The sequence below is a fragment of the Aaosphaeria arxii genome (genome assembly GCF_010015735.1).
Source record: "Aaosphaeria arxii CBS 175.79 unplaced genomic scaffold BU24scaffold_12, whole genome shotgun sequence".
NCBI classification, from domain to species: domain Eukaryota; kingdom Fungi; phylum Ascomycota; class Dothideomycetes; order Pleosporales; genus Aaosphaeria; species Aaosphaeria arxii.
This window is the reverse complement of record NW_022983485.1, coordinates 381,720-398,056: the sequence shown is the minus strand read 5'-3', so window position 1 is coordinate 398,056 and position 16,337 is coordinate 381,720. Positions and strand designations below refer to the sequence as shown.

General features: G+C 52.2%; 6 protein-coding genes across 6 annotated transcripts; 3 read left to right on the top strand and 3 right to left on the bottom strand.

Moving 5' to 3' along the window:
• Nucleotides 1-242: 242 nt before the first annotated feature.
• BU24DRAFT_436826 (succinyl-CoA ligase-like protein subunit alpha) lies at nt 243-2,553 on the bottom strand (the record flags this gene model as incomplete). Its single annotated transcript, XM_033530177.1, has 4 exons — nt 243-1,358; nt 1,425-1,623; nt 1,676-2,058; nt 2,116-2,553. 4 exons carry the CDS (start codon nt 2,551-2,553, stop codon nt 243-245), a joined length of 2,136 nt encoding a protein of 711 aa, XP_033378274.1.
• A 1,540-nt stretch (nt 2,554-4,093) lies between these two features.
• BU24DRAFT_467431 (uncharacterized protein) lies at nt 4,094-4,823 on the top strand (the record flags this gene model as incomplete). Its single annotated transcript, XM_033532444.1, has 2 exons — nt 4,094-4,121; nt 4,258-4,823. The coding sequence occupies 2 exons, from the start codon at nt 4,094-4,096 to the stop codon at nt 4,821-4,823; spliced, it is 594 nt and encodes a 197-aa protein (XP_033378273.1).
• An 888-nt stretch (nt 4,824-5,711) lies between these two features.
• On the bottom strand, nt 5,712-6,092 carry BU24DRAFT_357411 (ubiquitin-like protein; the record flags this gene model as incomplete). Its single annotated transcript, XM_033523952.1, has 2 exons — nt 5,712-5,774; nt 5,856-6,092. The coding sequence occupies 2 exons, from the start codon at nt 6,090-6,092 to the stop codon at nt 5,712-5,714; spliced, it is 300 nt and encodes a 99-aa protein (XP_033378272.1).
• A 1,554-nt stretch (nt 6,093-7,646) lies between these two features.
• Nucleotides 7,647-11,311, top strand: BU24DRAFT_400489 (nuclear pore complex protein-like protein Nup107). Its single transcript, XM_033525454.1, has 3 exons — nt 7,647-10,017; nt 10,071-10,407; nt 10,475-11,311. Exons 1-3 carry the CDS (start codon nt 7,881-7,883, stop codon nt 10,935-10,937), a joined length of 2,937 nt encoding a protein of 978 aa, XP_033378271.1. The 5' UTR covers nt 7,647-7,880; the 3' UTR covers nt 10,938-11,311.
• A 2,085-nt stretch (nt 11,312-13,396) lies between these two features.
• BU24DRAFT_67629 (uncharacterized protein) lies at nt 13,397-14,222 on the bottom strand. Its single transcript, XM_033534525.1, has one exon. The coding sequence runs from the start codon at nt 14,056-14,058 to the stop codon at nt 13,519-13,521; it is 540 nt and encodes a 179-aa protein (XP_033378270.1). The 5' UTR covers nt 14,059-14,222; the 3' UTR covers nt 13,397-13,518.
• Nucleotides 14,223-14,385: 163 nt separating this feature from the next.
• Nucleotides 14,386-15,897, top strand: BU24DRAFT_357480 (uncharacterized protein; the record flags this gene model as incomplete). Its single annotated transcript, XM_033523956.1, has 2 exons — nt 14,386-15,360; nt 15,412-15,897. 2 exons carry the CDS (start codon nt 14,386-14,388, stop codon nt 15,895-15,897), a joined length of 1,461 nt encoding a protein of 486 aa, XP_033378269.1.
• Between the last annotated feature and the right edge of the window lie 440 nt (nt 15,898-16,337).

Sequence of the window (16,337 nt, the reverse complement as noted above, 5' to 3'; positions counted from 1 at the left end):
TAACCGTTCGTTTGTGCGATCGGAATCGTATCTTCAACCCTCTTTGGAAGGCGAGACAAGACGAATGTGGTGGTCTTTTACACATGGGGCGTTGTTGTTTTCAGGTGGATATGACCTGTGCATGATGCCAGGTAAAGCTGATGTAGTGATATAGTGATATAGTCTCGATATTCTATCAATGAATGCTATGTGATAACAACCTCCCACCCCAACGCGATATACCCTCCACACACATCTTCCCATCATATCTCCTTCCCATCACTAGCAACACCCGCCAACCTCCCCACCTCCCTCACCGCCTCCTCAAAGTCATCAAACGCCACAATCGGGAGCCTCGCCTCCTGCAGAATCCTCCTACCCTCCTCCTCGTTCGTCCCCTTGATCCTCACGACGACCGGCTTGTCGACGCCGACCTCCTTGAACGCGAGGATGATGCCCTCGGCGATCATGTCGCCGAGCGTGAGGCCGCCGAAGATGTTAACGAACACGACGGCGACGCGCGGGTCCTGCAGGATCAGCTTGAAGGAGGTCGAGATGGTTTGGGATGTCGCTTTTCCGCCGGTGTCGAGGAAGTTTGCGGAGGTGGTGGTGGGGGAGAGGCGGAGGGACAGCACGTCGTTGGTGTTCATTGCGAGGCCCGCGCCGTTGACGAGGGTGCCGATGAGGTTGTTGCGCGGTGGGGAGGAGGCGGTGGTGGTGCTGGGGGAGGCGAGCGGGATGAAGACGATGCCGGAGGCTTCGGCTTCGAGGGAGGTGGGGTGCAGGGTGGAGGTGTCGCGGAGGGCGTGGAGGTCGGCGTGCCGGTTGTTGGATTTGAAGGCCGCGTCGTCGAAGAAGAGGTAGGGGTTCCAGATCTGGAGGGTGTCTTGTGAGGGGGAGGGGGCGAGGGAGACGGTCGCGGTGATGGCTTCTTTGGCGGTGTAGAGGGTCCAGAGGTTGGTGATCAGTGAGGCGGTTTGGGCTTTGGTCTTTGGGGCTGCCGCGTCGAGTTGGAGGTACGATATCGCTGCGGAGATGGTTTCTTGGGTCGGACCGGTGCGGTAGTCGAAGGGGAAGCGGCGTACGCGGTGGGAGAGTTGGGATGGAGAGGATGTGGGCGCCGCGATGATGCTTGGGGAGCGGGCGCCGCGGGCTACGTCTATGCCGACAAAGTGTGTGTTTTCTGTGTCCGCTGGCGGTGCGGTAAGCTCGATGTTGTATGATTTTAGGAGTTCTTTGGACTGTTCGGGTGATAGATGTAGGGAACGTTTCTGATGGTAGGTGGTGGAGATACTGGAAGATGGTGGGACAGTGGGTCGTGATGCACTGCGTGAAGTATGATATGAGCGACGTTGTTGAGCCTGAGCTGCGGACCGTTCCTGGATCATATCAGTATGTCGCATGGTGCTACAAGTTTGAGAGTGATCTCCTACAATCTTCCTGACATCTCGGCCAGATTGAGCCAGGATCTCCTTCATTACTCCGCCAAACTTGGCCGGGTGGTCAACCATCGTGACTCCCGCGTCCGACAAAGCCTTCCACTTCGACTCCGAAGTACCCTCTCCAAGTCCTGTCCATGCACCTGCGTGGCCCATGACCCGACCTGGTGCTGCTTGGAAGCCGCCTATGACTGCAGCTATGGGTCTGGAAGAGTCAGTCTCGCTCCGAGATGATTAATGCCATAGGGAAGACTTACTTCGGGTCCTTGGTTCTCTTCTTATAATCCCTGATCCAATCTGCCGCCTCCTCTTCTGATGTACCACCAAGCTCTCCAACAATGATTATGCCCTCTGTGTCAGTGTCATGCTCGAAGACCTTCAATGCATCGACGAAACTGGTCCCTGCAATCACATCGCCTCCCACTGCGATACACAAGCTCTGACCCACGCCCGAACGTGTCAGAGAGCCCACTGTCTCGTAGGAAAGTGTTCCTGACTTCGCTACAATTCCAACATGGCCTGGCGAGAATGTGGGCAGAGGTTGGAATCCGATTCTGCAGCGGCCAATGGCGGAGATGATGCCAGGAGCGTTTGCCCCAACCAATCGAGACTTTGACTGTGTCTGAAGCATGGAGTGTATCTGTCCTAGGACTTAATCATCATGTCTAGGTATAAGTCAATGGTCCGATTTGCTCACCCTCATGATATCATGTATTGGGATATGCTCCGCTACAGCAACGATAAGCGGGACTTCCGCCTCGATTGCTTCCTCAATGGCCGCGGGTGCCTGGTGTGCTGCAACATAGATACCCGTCGCGTCTGGCTTCAATTGCTCCATTGCTGCTCGAACCGAAGGCAAGACGGGCAGACCGAGATGTTCGCCCGAGCCTCCTGGCTTGACGCCGCCCACCACGTTGGTGCCCCATTCTATCGACTCTTTTGCGTTGGCTGTGGCGAGCTTGCCGGTGAAGCCTTGGAATATCACACGTGTGTCTTTGCCGATCTTGAGGTTGGCTATTGTGTCGTCGTAGCCATTGCGCCTGGCGGAAGAGGAGAATGGGGCGTAGGTGAGTCGGGAGTTGGGACATGGGTAGCGAAGTTTCTTGCTCAGACACCGCGAGCGATGAGGAAGCATTGTGAAGTATATCTTCGTGAAGTAACGACCCTACTGTGGGGTGGGAGTAGGAAACGACGAGGTCTATTGGTCTATACACAAGCTGATTCGTATCGTACCATGGACTTCAAACAGCTTCCAGAGCTTCGAAGTCACCCAATTGACTTTATGTACGAGAAATTCCAAAGGTACATGCGAAATATAGATATCTAGGAGCTCAATAATGGCAATGAGACCGGGCAGTTGTCATGGTTTTGTGTCTCAGCAGGTCCAAAGTAAACAGCCGACTCGAGCTATGGCAAGTAACCGAACGTACCCCTCTCCCTCCCTCCACCTACACATACCCGCCTACTCACCATAGGAAAATAGGTCAGCTACACAGTAACAACTGCTTTTCCCACAAGTGAATAGTAATCAATCGTGCTCCTCGTGACTCCATTGTAATTTAATTTACCCTAGGCTATGCATTTTACTTATTAAAATCGATTGCTCCTAAAGACAGACGCATCCGACCTCGGGAGACCTGGCTTGGCTATCCTTCTTTCGCCGAACGGAATTAGAATACACAACTAACTAACTTATGTACCAGGTACGCAGAGGGAGTATATCCACCGTGTTAGTTATTGTACACATAATAAGTTCTTTTGTATTGTTGGCTCCAATGTAATTGACTGGGGGCCCGCAAGATCTCGCCATTCCCTGGTCAAAGTGTTGAACAGCTACTAGTAGTTTGCGTCACCCATCCCCACAGATTTCTATCTATAAAGACATTCTAGAATTCCGCATACGTGTGCACGCAAAAAAGGGGGAAAGGACCTTGACCCTGGAATAGAAGGTCGGCCGTACGAATTGTCTTGTGGAGAGTAGTCGAATGCAGGTCTTGAGCTGAGAGCGGACAGTGACGGTGACGTCTTGGTTTCAACGTCCGTTCCCCCACATCATCCATCCGCTAATTACCACCACCACTTACACCTACATGGTCAATGATGGATGGATACCCTCCCAATTTAGAGACTGATCTGTCTTCTTGATCTTCCTGATCTTCTTGAATAGTGCTATACCTTAAAGACTATTGGTGTTCTAGTCCTTTTTCACAACGTGTATATATAGTGGGACAGGGCCCCTTGCTCGAATAAATCGATCCACTCCATAATAAAGCGAAGATAATTTGACGACGAGTAAGATTCCATACCTAAACATTACGAGTTGTCTACCTCGTAATACTTAAACAGAGAGACCTTCGCGTTGACCAACCATAAGCACACACTACAGCTTCCCAACCCATCCTTCTCAATTCCCAACAACCAAACTTTCTCTCGTTTGAAAATCATAAATATACCAGCCCCCTCGTTTTACGCTACATCTTTGAAAAGAACTCTACTGTTTCTTTCAGCCCTGCCTAGCGCATAGCTTTCGCCGCTCTTTGAACAAAAAGTTGGAGATTCGAAGCTCCATCAACCTACCCTTGAACTACCCCGCAAAATCCGAACTCCCTCCACCCCGTATACAACATACCTACGGGTATCTACCTACCGAGCAACGAACAATCATTAATATCACAATGGCACACGCAACGCCTTCAGAAGCAGGTAAGCTCCCACAATCAAACAAACCAACATCAATCCCGCAATTCCCCATGCCAAACCCCCCTCCCCTCCCCTGCCAAACCCAACCCCCAAACCACCATCCACAAAAGCTCACCGAAACCTCTTCTTCCCCCAACAGAAGTCGTCTCGACCCTCTCCTCCCTCAAAATATCCCCCAACTCCAAGCCGAAAGCGAAGCCGAAATCCAAGCCCGTAGCCGACAGCTGGGACGACGACGTCTCGTCCGGCAGCGACACCGAGACCGAGGCGGCGAACCCCCCCGGCTTAAGTACCACCACCACCACCTCCACATCCTCCAACTCCAAAGACACCGGCCTGTCCGCCATAAATACGTCCACATCGGTCGAAACCCCGGGTCCACCGCCGCCCACGCCCGCCTCGCCGACGCCAAAACCTTTCGAGTATCCGGATAACACGCCCTTCGGGAGCCAGGCGTCGAGTCGCGGGGGCGGGGGCGGGGGCAATGGTGGTCCGATGAAGAGGCCTGAGAAGACGACGGCGGTGGCGGGGCGGTTGATCGCGGGGGCGCTGGGGGTGCGGGCCCCACGGCGGACGGAGGAGGAGAGGGAGTTCGACAAGGCGATGAGGGAGAAGGAGAGGAAGAGGAGGGATGAGGAGAGGGGGAGGGAGAAGAGGGAGAGGGAGGTCGCGGAGGAGAGGAAGCGGGCGATTTGGGAGGACTGATTACCTGCTTACTCTACCTCTCTCTCTCTCTCTCTCTCTCTCTCCTGGCCCTGATCTTACTTGCGGTGATCGCTGATTCTGGGGGTTGGGAAGGGAAGGTGTTTGGGTTATGATGGCGGCGGGGATCTTGTCGTTGCTGATGAACGCTCACGAGAATCATTTTGTACTTTTCTGTGTTTCTTTTGGAGAGGGGTGTATTTATAGTTTTTGTGTTTGCATAGAGCTCGACGTGGGCCCCACATATTCGTCGTGCTGGTTATACGTGGGCTAGAAACACGTACATAGTGGAAGAGAAAGTAGGAAATACCATATATTCACGAAGAATGGCACACGGAACATGATCGTCGTAATGGGACACTGAGCGGGGAACAAGGAAAGTCACTGCAGTTTGGGAAGGTTGCCATGATTGAGAAAGTCACTATCATTGTGAAGGGCCACTACAGTCGTATGCAAGATCTCGAACTCCGAGGAACGGTAACCGCCCCACGAAATCGTCGGCGTCGGAAAGGTTAACATTGAAAGTATTTGAGAAAAAGAGGCATGCATGTTGCTGTCGCGACACCAAAGCCCTTTGACACCACGGACGCCAGAAAGAAAGATCCTGAAAAACCCCCCAATTCCAGGAGAGATAGAAAAGGGGGGAGGAGGAAAAAAGCAAGAACAAGCCCGAATTCTTTCCTATTACCGTCCGCTAAATATATTCACTCGTCGCAGTCGTGAAAAGGGGAAGAAAAGAGTCGTTATCGACACTCGGTGGGGTGTGGGCGGGGGAAAGAACATGGAACACTCGAGAGAGAGCACGCGCGCGCGAACGCAGAGCCGAGCGGATGCCCACAGGTGATGCATGCGGGGGGAAAGCATGTTGGTAGTGGAGAAAGGGCTCGCGCGTTAGCAGCCACCTCCGATCTGCTCCTGGTGCACCTCGAGTGTGTCTCCGTCCTGCATATCCAACTGCTTCAATGTTAGCCAATGTGCACGTTCCGATCGAGTTGGATATTGATCGCTGCGGGGAGTGAAGGGGACTGGACGTACGCTCTCTGGGTTGTCGGTGGGCTGCACCCGTTGGCCGTCGAACAGGAATCGCACGCTCTGGATGTTCTTGCCCTGGCGGTCGCAGAACGCATCCATCAGTTTCTTCAGCTGGGTGGTTCGCTTGATCTTGAAGAAGACCTCATTGTTGTTGTCCGTGACCTTGATATTGAGGTGCTCGGATGGGCCTGCGTCCTCTGGCTTCTGCTGGAAATTGTTCGGGGAGCCGTTCTCAGACATGGTGTTGGTTGTGGGGTATCGTGAGTGGTATAAACGACTCTATTGACTCTGTAGATGTACCGATGAAAGGCCTGGACAGAGACTTGGTCAGTGTATGCGAAGAATTAGAGGATGTGGTGTGAGACTAACAGAAGCGCTGGGGTTGCTTCGAATATATGCTGGGCCCGGATGTAAGGTAATTCCGTTCGCGCTGTAAGAGGGAAGGCAGTGGAGAGATGGAGAAGAAGGGTTTAGCAAGCGCGGGTACGCGGTGAAGGGTGTTTATATGCGCGGGTGGCAACGAGTAGTCCAGAGTAGTGAGAGGGCAGAGGCCAGGACAATCCGGTGGAGGTGATTGTGAGTTGACGTGGGAGCCGCTAGTGGGGTTTGGTTGGCCACTGAAAGAAAGAGAAAGAGTGAGACTGTGAGAGTCTGTGTCTGTACGAGTAAGAGTAGTGAAGAGACGTCCAACCGAGCCAGGACCATCTCTCTAACTACCGGATTTCATTCACAACCTCGTTTGTCTTTCTGTCTCATCCAAACTTTACTATCGGCTTTCAAGCCTCGCGCAGCAATCGATACATACATTGCAGGAACAATTCGTCATGGCAAGTTGTGATGTCACTTCAACTAAGAGCAAGAACCTGAGGCTTACTGGTGAGAAAGGGTTTGAAGGAAGACTTGAGGACTGATCCGCCCTGCCATCCACGGGCGTGTGCAATCCAAAGTATGACTACCCCAAGGAGCTGCCCAGCCCAGTACTGATAAAAGATGTCAGATTGCATACAGAAGAACAATTACAACGAGGAGAAGTGCAGGAGCCAAGTTTGTTCCCATGAGCAATTGATTGATATACAAACCAGCAATCATACTAATAGATGCAGGTTGATGCCTTGTATGAATGCTGCAATGCATTCTATGAAAAGAATGGAGACAATGCAAGCACCGTGAGCTGTCCCAAGCCATCACTTCTCAGGTATGTACTGTGTATGGACGGGGGTTGCGCTCTCAATCCTTTCACGATTTATGATGACTAAGAGACGCAGATTGAAGATGAAGCAGAGAAGCCAGGAATCCTCATAGGACCCAACCCTCGGCCAATCCTGAAATGTATAGACAGCGTTGCGGCATGGCATGAATCACAAGCATTGTACGATAGACGAAGCAGAGGAGTACCCTGTTCTTGATACAGATACAGCTTAGACATCGCGAAATCTGCGCATGCAATTCTGGATACTAGAAATCCAAAGCAAAATTTAAACTCCATATGTTGCACCTCCCCTTGGATCTAAGCCTTCAACCTCCGCAAGGAAGTCCGGCCAGGTTATGGGAAATACTTTGATATAAGACGGTCGTGAGCACGCAAGAGGCCTCAAGGACCTGTACAAACACTGAGCAGCTTGAACCGAGACTCTAATGACTGCCTATAAAGACATTATGGAGAAAAAAGAAGAAAAGAAAACTTCCCAGCCGCGAAATCTGCGAAGTTTTGTATCCTCCGCCAAGGAGGGCCCGTGCTTCTAGCGCGTCAGGGCAGCTTGTCGCGATTGCATTGTTTTGCGACTGAAAGTGATGCACTCCCGCTTGAACAGAATAACCTCGTGCCGCAATCCAGTCGTCTCTTCTCTGCACGAGTCTCGGTGCGGGAACAGCCTTTATTCTTCGAACACCTGAACGAGTGTGAATAGGCGCTCCTACGACTGACCCCTTCTCGCATAAACACCTCTTTGAGGCCTCTCGAGCTCCCATCCCTATCACCACGAATGCTGCATCGATAATCTCTACGCTGTCCGTGAACCCCAGACTACGATGTCGTTCGCCGCAGCACAAAGCAGCATGGCTTTGACCCAACCCCAGAAGGAGGATCCCCTGCAACCTCTCCGAACGATGGCCGACCGAGTGGGCAAAGAGGTGGAGAAGTTCGCGGAGCGAGTAGACCATTGGCATACGCACGGCAACGACGATGCAAAGGCGAAATATCAGACAACTCTACGCATGGTTGGGAAATTCAAAGATCTTGCGGAGGCTACAGTGAAGGACCTGAAGAAGCAGAGTGATGCCGACAATAAAGGAGACTTGGACCAGAGCGTGAGACGCCGAATACAGACCATGGCCACTGCAGCATCTAGAGAGAAGGGTGGGGATGACGATGGGGTGTTCCAATCCGTCTTGCCCTCTGTTGAGTCTTCCAATGCCATCGCCAACTCGTCCGACGTTCAGGAGCTGCGCCAATGGCAGGCTGAGGTCGCGACCTGGAAACTCCTGAGTCTCATCATTGAGCACAACTATCCAGAACCTGGTACTGATCCAAAAGTTGTCAAACAGGAACGGTTAGAAGGTCTCGAAGCAACCCACCGATACAGTCCAAATAGTGAGATATGGGATCGATTCCTTCTTGAAGATGATCAGGCCAAGGAGAAGCAGTTGATCTTGAAATGGTTGGAGCAGACCGCAAAGGACAGCGAAAGCGATATTGGATCCATCACCGCGCAGCTGGAGGCAGAGTCAGGCAAGGGAACCAATACATGGACCAGTGGCTGGCTTGATACAAAGTCCAAGGTCAAACAAGCGAAGCGATCGCAAATATCGGACCAGCTTTTGCCCAAGGATACCCCCCTTCGTAATTCCGAGGGTCTCCCGCTACTCACGCGACTGGATCCGGATGCTCCAGTAAGAGACAGCAGGAAGCTAGAAAGGTCCGACGAGTACTACGAACGTGCACTTTGGATGGTCTTGTACGAGATGGTTCGCCGCGGTGTGCCTTGGTCTGAGATCTGCGAGTGGTGCAGGGACAGAAATGAAGCCTGGCGAGGCGTAAGCATCGGTGCAGCCTATGAATCGCACCCAGAGGGAGCACCAAACCTTTCCGGACCTACGGTTGGTTACTTATTCCGGCGAATGTGCCTGTATGCTTCCAGGGGGGCTCCCTCGCCTTACGAAGCTGCCGTATATGGCCTGCTCTGTGGAGACCTCAAAGAAGTAGAGCCTGTGTGTAGAGGTTGGGATGACCACCTCTATGCGCGCTTCAATGCGCTCCTGCTGTCTAGGTTTGACGAATACCTCCTGAAGAACCATTCGAATAAGGTTCCTCCCACCCTGGGCAACAAGTTCACCTTCAAGAGCGCACTTACAGACGTTGGAAGCTGGGAGTCCTCTACCACCCGCGTAATCCAACTTCTCGGTCAACAAAAAGCCACAGCATCCCAGTCGCTATCTCCAATGAAGCTTATACAAGGCCACATCATCAGCAATGCCGTCGAGGAACTCGTCTTCCACGTGGGCGCAGCCTTTACCGTGATGCTCAAGCAAGATAAACGTCCAACAACTCTATTGATGATTCCGGAAACTGCCAAAAACCTCTTCTTCGTGAAGCATTTTGCCGCTCTAGCTAACGATCCTCATGCCTTCCGGACTCTTGTCCATGTCTTCATCGTTTTCAGAAAAGGCCTCCGTTTATTCGAAGAGGATGGCACGGATCGATGGGACATAATGGACAATACCATTGCAACTTACATTGAATTCTTGCGGGTTACAAAAAGGATCTCCCTGATACCACTGTACGCAGCACAGCTCAGCGAAGGTCGAGCGATACATTGTTTGGCACGCGTATTGCCAGACATCAACAATCCCGAGGAGAGAGAGCGCATGATCGGCTTGATGCGACAGTATCGCATCGATGAAAGTCTGGTCATTTCTCAAAATGTCGTCCTCACCATAAATCGTATTCGCAAACGGTATGCCGACAAGCGCATCTCAAGATATACCATTCTGAGACCCATGGACCATTATCTCTGGCCAGGGCAGTGTATCATGCGCGATTTTCCGGGTTTAGACATCAGCACAGAGGAAGAGTCCTTGATCGAGTCGTTGCGGTGGTACTTGCATCTTGAAAAGGACATGGTCGATACATTTGAGTATCTCACAACGGCAATGAAAAACCTCTTGGGTAAGTAAACCAGTCCTACATATATTTCACCATGCTGACGTCTGTCTGTATAGTCAACGGCCGAGTCGGCGCCGCCATCCAAATATGCGACAATCTGAGCCTCGAGACGGTCTCACAGATCAAAACCCAAGCCTTCTGTGGGTACGCCTTCAACTTCATGGAGCCGGGCTCCGAGGAACAAGACCCAGATATCACACGTGCTGTCGGCAAGAATGCTTCGAGTTCAGGACGTGCCTCTATTCGACCCTCCGAGATACCCACGAGGGAACAGCATCGCGATATTGTGATTGATCTCCGAGCCATAAGCCGTACATACTATGCGCTCCACCAGATTGTTCGTGCTATCGTTCTGTTCCGCGAGTGGCGCGATGAAGAAGCGAAGCTCATGGAGTAAGTTGAATCTCTTTCCTCTATCCTCCTTTCCGTTCCAAGCCCCAAATATCTAACAGACTCCCAGATTGCGCACAAGCGGTGACGGCAAAGTCAACACGAAGCAAGCCAAAGACATCTTTGGCCAAATACAGGCCACCATGGACACCCTCCTCCTCGAAGACCTCTTCGCCAACCCTTCGGTCAACACCGATCCGAAATTCATTGCCATCCAGGCGGCCTATCTCCCCGAACTCCTCATTGCCTACCTCAGCACCATCCAAGCCGCCGCCTTCTTCACCTCGCGCGAGTTTGTCGTCAAGGCCATGGACGTCGCCACTGTCGTTGCGGACGCAGACCAGTACTGGCTACAGGATGTACTGATGAAGACGGGCAGGATGTCGGAGCTCGTGGAAACTTTGGCGCTGGTCAGCCGCGCGATGTTGACGCTCGGCGAGCACGAAGACTCGAAGAAGAAGAAGACGGTCACGAAGAAGAGGGGCAACAGGGGCGAGACGCTCAAGCTCTGGGATCTCAACGTGAGGAATTAGGATTCGTCACATCTGCACGCGCAATGGCATGATCCCGTACTCTATTATGGGAGGATTAGATTATTGAGATCGTCGATGGCGAGGAGGAGCAGATGGTTGTGGTAAAGGGGGAGCCGCGAGGATTTGTATTCTAGCTTATCGGGCATTATGTTTGGCGTTTGAGTCCGGCTGTCTGCTTTGGCTGGCCTGGTTTGAGGCATCTTCTCTCTTCTTCTCTCACCCTCGAGATTAAGAGAGAAGCCGTAGTTATTTGTAAGAAAAAGTGAGGAGGAAAAGGAAAGCCAGTCAACCACAATAATCGAAATAACGAGTTCTATAGACTCAATACCTATACCTACCTACCCAACTACCTAGACCGACTTTAGAAGGCTTACCCTATTCAGAAAATTGCAGTCTTCTCAATCACGTTTTGCAAATAGTACTCCGTAGTCTTTCATGCTCCGTAAGCGTTTACCAATAATGTGGTTTCGACATAATATGATATCTCACATCCACTTCTCCATCTACCGTACTACAGTCTGAGGGCTAAACCCTTTTCCGCCAATGCTTGGCACTGAAGAGCATGGTCGGAAACTCAGTTTCTTTTCAATGCAGGATTCCGATTGGTTTAGAAGCTGAATTCTCGGCCGGGTGAGCATCTACAGCTGAATGGACAGAAGGAAGTGAGGTAAGAAACTCGTGAGATGCATGGCATGGCATGAGGTGAGAGGTGTGTGCCACTGTGTGGAGGTCAGACACGTTGCGGTTGCGTTGCCCCGTTGCGGCTCCTTGATCCGATCGGGGATAAAGTACCGTTTACCTACCATGACTACTGTACTGCTCTGCTCTGTGCTGTACCTACAGTGCACTATGTAGGCCCCCGCCGCCCCAACACGATGAGCTGCATATTGAGAGTAACCTTGGCTAGGCAGGCAGGCATCGCAATCGAACCATTAATCGCCCCCGGTCTGTCGTCCAAGTCTGCGGGTGATGCCAATGGATGGGCGCTGGACGGGAAGGGAGTAATTCAGCCCACCTCCCCGGACCAGGCGTATGTGCGTGTGTTAGGCACCGCGTATTGCGATTTGCGCATCTGGGTTTGCGTTTCGGAGGGTAGAGTTGGTTGGTTGGTTAGTTAATATGCGTGCGGCGGACTTTTTCTCTTTTCTTCATATCCGGGCTTGGTGGTGAATCGCATTCTCTGTATACGGGAGTGAGCTGGACTTCGTGTCGTGCTGTGGTTTCCGTCCTCATGCCCGGACAAACTCGCACTCGCACTCGCACTTGTCCTTGTTAGTCGCGAGGCCCATAAGCGAAACTGCTCCTTCGAGGTCGTCGAGAAGCGGAGAGGTTGGGAATGCAGATGTGGAATCGGTGCAAGGCCCCAGGCAGGGCTGGCTTGCCCATGTCTGGAAGGTCGACGTGGTAAGCGATGGGGGGATTGTGGGTGGAGGACGCTCGCCAGTTAACTCGAAGTGGAACGTCTGCAAGTACGAGCCAAGTATGCAGCACCACCCAGCAACCACCAACATCCACGCATGCAGGGCTAGTCAGCCTTGAATCATCATTGGAGGAAAAGAGAGAGGGACGACAGGTACAAGTTGTACAGAAGGAAGAAGAGAAGGCCGGGGTGTGCGTGTGTGCCGCGGCCGCGTTGCTGGACTTCGTATTGTATGGGGTGAGGCAGAACAGAGTATGAATTGCACTGTGTATGTACTGTATAACTCCGTAGAGGAGAGACGCGATGCACGAATTGATGCGTTATATTCTCTCGAAAGCGCGATAGTGCTTTGCGAATCGATAATCAGGCGGTGTCTGCTGTATGTTGTTCTGTCGTACATTACATACAGCACTCTTGTACGCACGGAGGTCGATGCGCTGTATCTACTCTTCCGTACGGATATAATGCCTCGTAGATTGAAAGAGAAAGAGGATTGATGACTGATTCGTCGCCGGGTGGTGTCTCGCAATATCAGCATGACAAAAAGGCAACAGTCGTTTCGAGACAGCATTGAGAGCCAAGCGCGGGCAGAGTAAACGCATAGTAAACACTAAACACCCGCACAAACACATGCAACAGGTACATGGAGATCGTCGTCGTCAATTCAATTCTTTGCCAGAGATTAAAGGTGATGCTAACAATAGCGAAGGGCCCGTAGATAGCATAGATCGATGGGTGAGCCCGGCAGTTTGTAGTGGGGAAGAAAGGTGTATCAGTCTAGTAACAGTACAGTAAGAGTAAGATCAAGGGTAATGGTCAGGATAACATCGACAGTGACAGTGACAGTGACAGTTAACGCAGTTTAAGAGACATAGACAAGAGACAGAGATGACTAGAGGAAGACGGACGAGAAGGATGAATGGAGGGTGAAGAGGTGAAGGGTGAAGGATACGATAGATGAGGGATTATCATTCGTCTGTCGTGGACTTGTAGAGAGTCTGGGCCGGTCCCTCTCGCTCCTCTTCACTCTTCAACCCTTCCTCTAGGTTACGAGTAGGATACTACCTAATACCTAACCTATCCTGTCCTCTTCCTCCATCGTCGTCGTCGTTGTCGTCGTCGTTGTGTCTCTAGTTACCGAACATGCTAGTAGGGTATCCACTAGTCCCTCTCTGTCTGTTTCGTCTCGTCTCGTCGTATCTTCTGGTCCCATTCTAATCGTCGACTCCCTACTCGTACTCTCCACCCTCTCCTCCGTCTCCGAGACCACTCTTCATTTCCCTCCCACTCTCCTGTCTTCTTCTTCGACTTCTTCTTCACTCTTCCTCTTCTCTTTACGACCCAATTTGCATTCCTGTTGCACCTCCCCTCGTTCGCCGCTTCCGTTTCCTCCTCCATATCTCCGCCTTCCACCCGGTCGCAAACATCCCAATCCCCCCGAGGACCCAATTGCTTGTCTACCATACTACAACCACGCCGACGCCGATTGTAAACACCAAGAGCGCCAGCGCATTCCAGAGGATTACCCAGGAAAACAGGCCCGCGAACGTTCTTGAGCACATTTTGGTTTCCCAAGTCTAAGAGGCCCGCCCCTCCGCTAACAAGGCCCCAAGCCATTCGCCGGGCGGTCGGTGTCTTCGCCTCTTCGCCAGTCGTCATTGCCAACCCACACTTTTCTCCGCCTTTGCTCCGCACCACCATCACAGTCGACTACCAACAAGTAAGCGGGTCTGCCCGGGTCCGCCGTTACCTGCTCTCAACCACCGCGATTCCCTCCTCGCTCGTTACCTCCCTTCCGTTACAGACCCAAGGGAAGGCAATGGATCCAGAACCACAGCAGGCGTGACTCGTACAATGACAAGACGTCTCTCACGTCCCTATAAGTTTATGACGAGCACGTCGCTGCACCCAGATACCCCCGTCCAACTCCTCCGAATCGAAATCGCCGAACTTGAACGGGCAGATATTTCAACACTTCAACACACATACAAACCCTAGTCCTACGCTCTCCCATACCGCTCCGTCGCCATGGCGTGGTTCCTGAGAGGAGTCCAGTCGGCCGTCTTCCACTACGTCTCGTGCGCCCCTTGCATACAATATGCAAGTCAGAAGAAGAGGCGGAAACAGGCAAAAGTGGATAGAGAGGCAAGGATGCAATTAGAAAAGGAACAGCCAGGCGTATACTCACATCCAGAACCCACGGGTACCAATCCATTCTGGCAGGAAGAGATAACTCTGGGGCCAGGTCCTCCGCCTCGCCGGGGGAAGAAATCCAGCAGCCAGAGGGGCATAGTAAGAGCTGGAACTCACAGCACCATAGCCAGCCAAGGGTCGAGCAGCACCGATGTCAACGACCATGTGAGGCTAAGCGAGGATACACTGGACGACGACAATTGGAACCGCAAGCGCTACCAAAGGGAAGATGAATATCTCTGGGGCCTGGACGGGCCGATCCTTGCTATTCGTTCTGCCACGACCCGGGCCTCATCCATCGGTATTTCTGGCGTCAGTCGGCCGAGCAGCTCCTTGGGTTCTACCAAGAGCTATTATACCGCCCGTGTCCCCCCAGTGAACGATCTTCACCCTCCCGTTGTCAGCTTGCCCTCTCCGAATCCTGAAGGCAATCAATGGATGCTCCAACCTCCACCCAAAGCTAGTGTCATGAGTGGCAAAGAGAGGGCAACACGGAGTCGCAGTGGAAGCAGTGCGAGCAGTAGAGTTGAATTGAGCCTACAACGGCAGGCAAGCGCGCGCAACGCAAGACACAGGTTGGAATACGGTGCGGCTGCAGAGATCTCCCCTATATCAAGGACAAACTCGTACAACAATAGGTCTGCGGCGTTATTGTCACCTAATGCGCGACCACCGTCGGCAACCAGTTCACGGAGAAAGCAACGACGAGACACTGCATGGTCTGTTCGTCCAGACCACGGGATGTCATCGGCAGGCAACTCCTCATCTGATACAATCGCCCGACCAAAAAGGGCGCAGACCACGAAAGATGTTAGTACGAAACATCACCCGAGCCACATCTTTTCACCGAAAGAAAATGAGGTGTCCAACATGGACATCGTCCAGATCCGTAGTAGCAGACAACGTCTCTCTACCGTCTTCTCCAGCGGAGAGGCACGGTCCTCTAACAATGACTTTCTTACAGCCCCCGGAAACCGGATTGGCAATCGGCGGATCAAATGGGCGTCAACACAGCAACCAGACTCGAGTCCGTACTTGATGAAGCACCGGGTCCCTCTTACTTCCTCTGACGTCTCTTCTCTCAACGCTTTACAAGACCTTGTTCCTCCACGTGCCCTGCTCAACAACCGATTCGTCTCCGCACCACTGATCGAAGCCCGGATCAAGTTACCCCCGTCTAGTGCAGACGAAGAACGAACCTTGACTTCGGATGACGATGAGGATTGGGCGGGAAGTCGCTTTGGATCCGACCGGGAATGGAGTGGGCATATGAACGGTCCCGTGCCGTTCGATTCTTTGGGGCCGGCGGGGAGAGATCCGAGATTGCGGTGGAGCGTTGACTTCTAATCCCCACATTGGATCTCTATAGTTTGGACCCCGTTTCTTGGAAGGCACGACTTTGATTACTGCCAAGCGATCTCCATTCGGTATTGCATGCAGAAGCATGCAAGAATGACGGCCATGGTCTTGTCAAGCCGACATCGGTACCATTTCCCCCACAACATTTACCATTTCCCCGGAATCAGGTCTTCGCAAAGATCACATTTTTCTTGTCTATACATCATATTCACCAGGCCTGACGCCCCTTTCTTCATTGCTTTTACAATTCGGCGTTGCAAGCGAGCATCATCCACCAACGTCCTCACGAAGTGTCGTTTCGAGCAAACCTCGGTGCAGGGTCAACAAAAGTATTCCGTCCACGGATCTCTCTGTCATTCCTACCGAACACCACTTGTTTTGCTCTTCTTATCTATTTTTGCGTATATCGGCGCATACTCAGGCTCGGG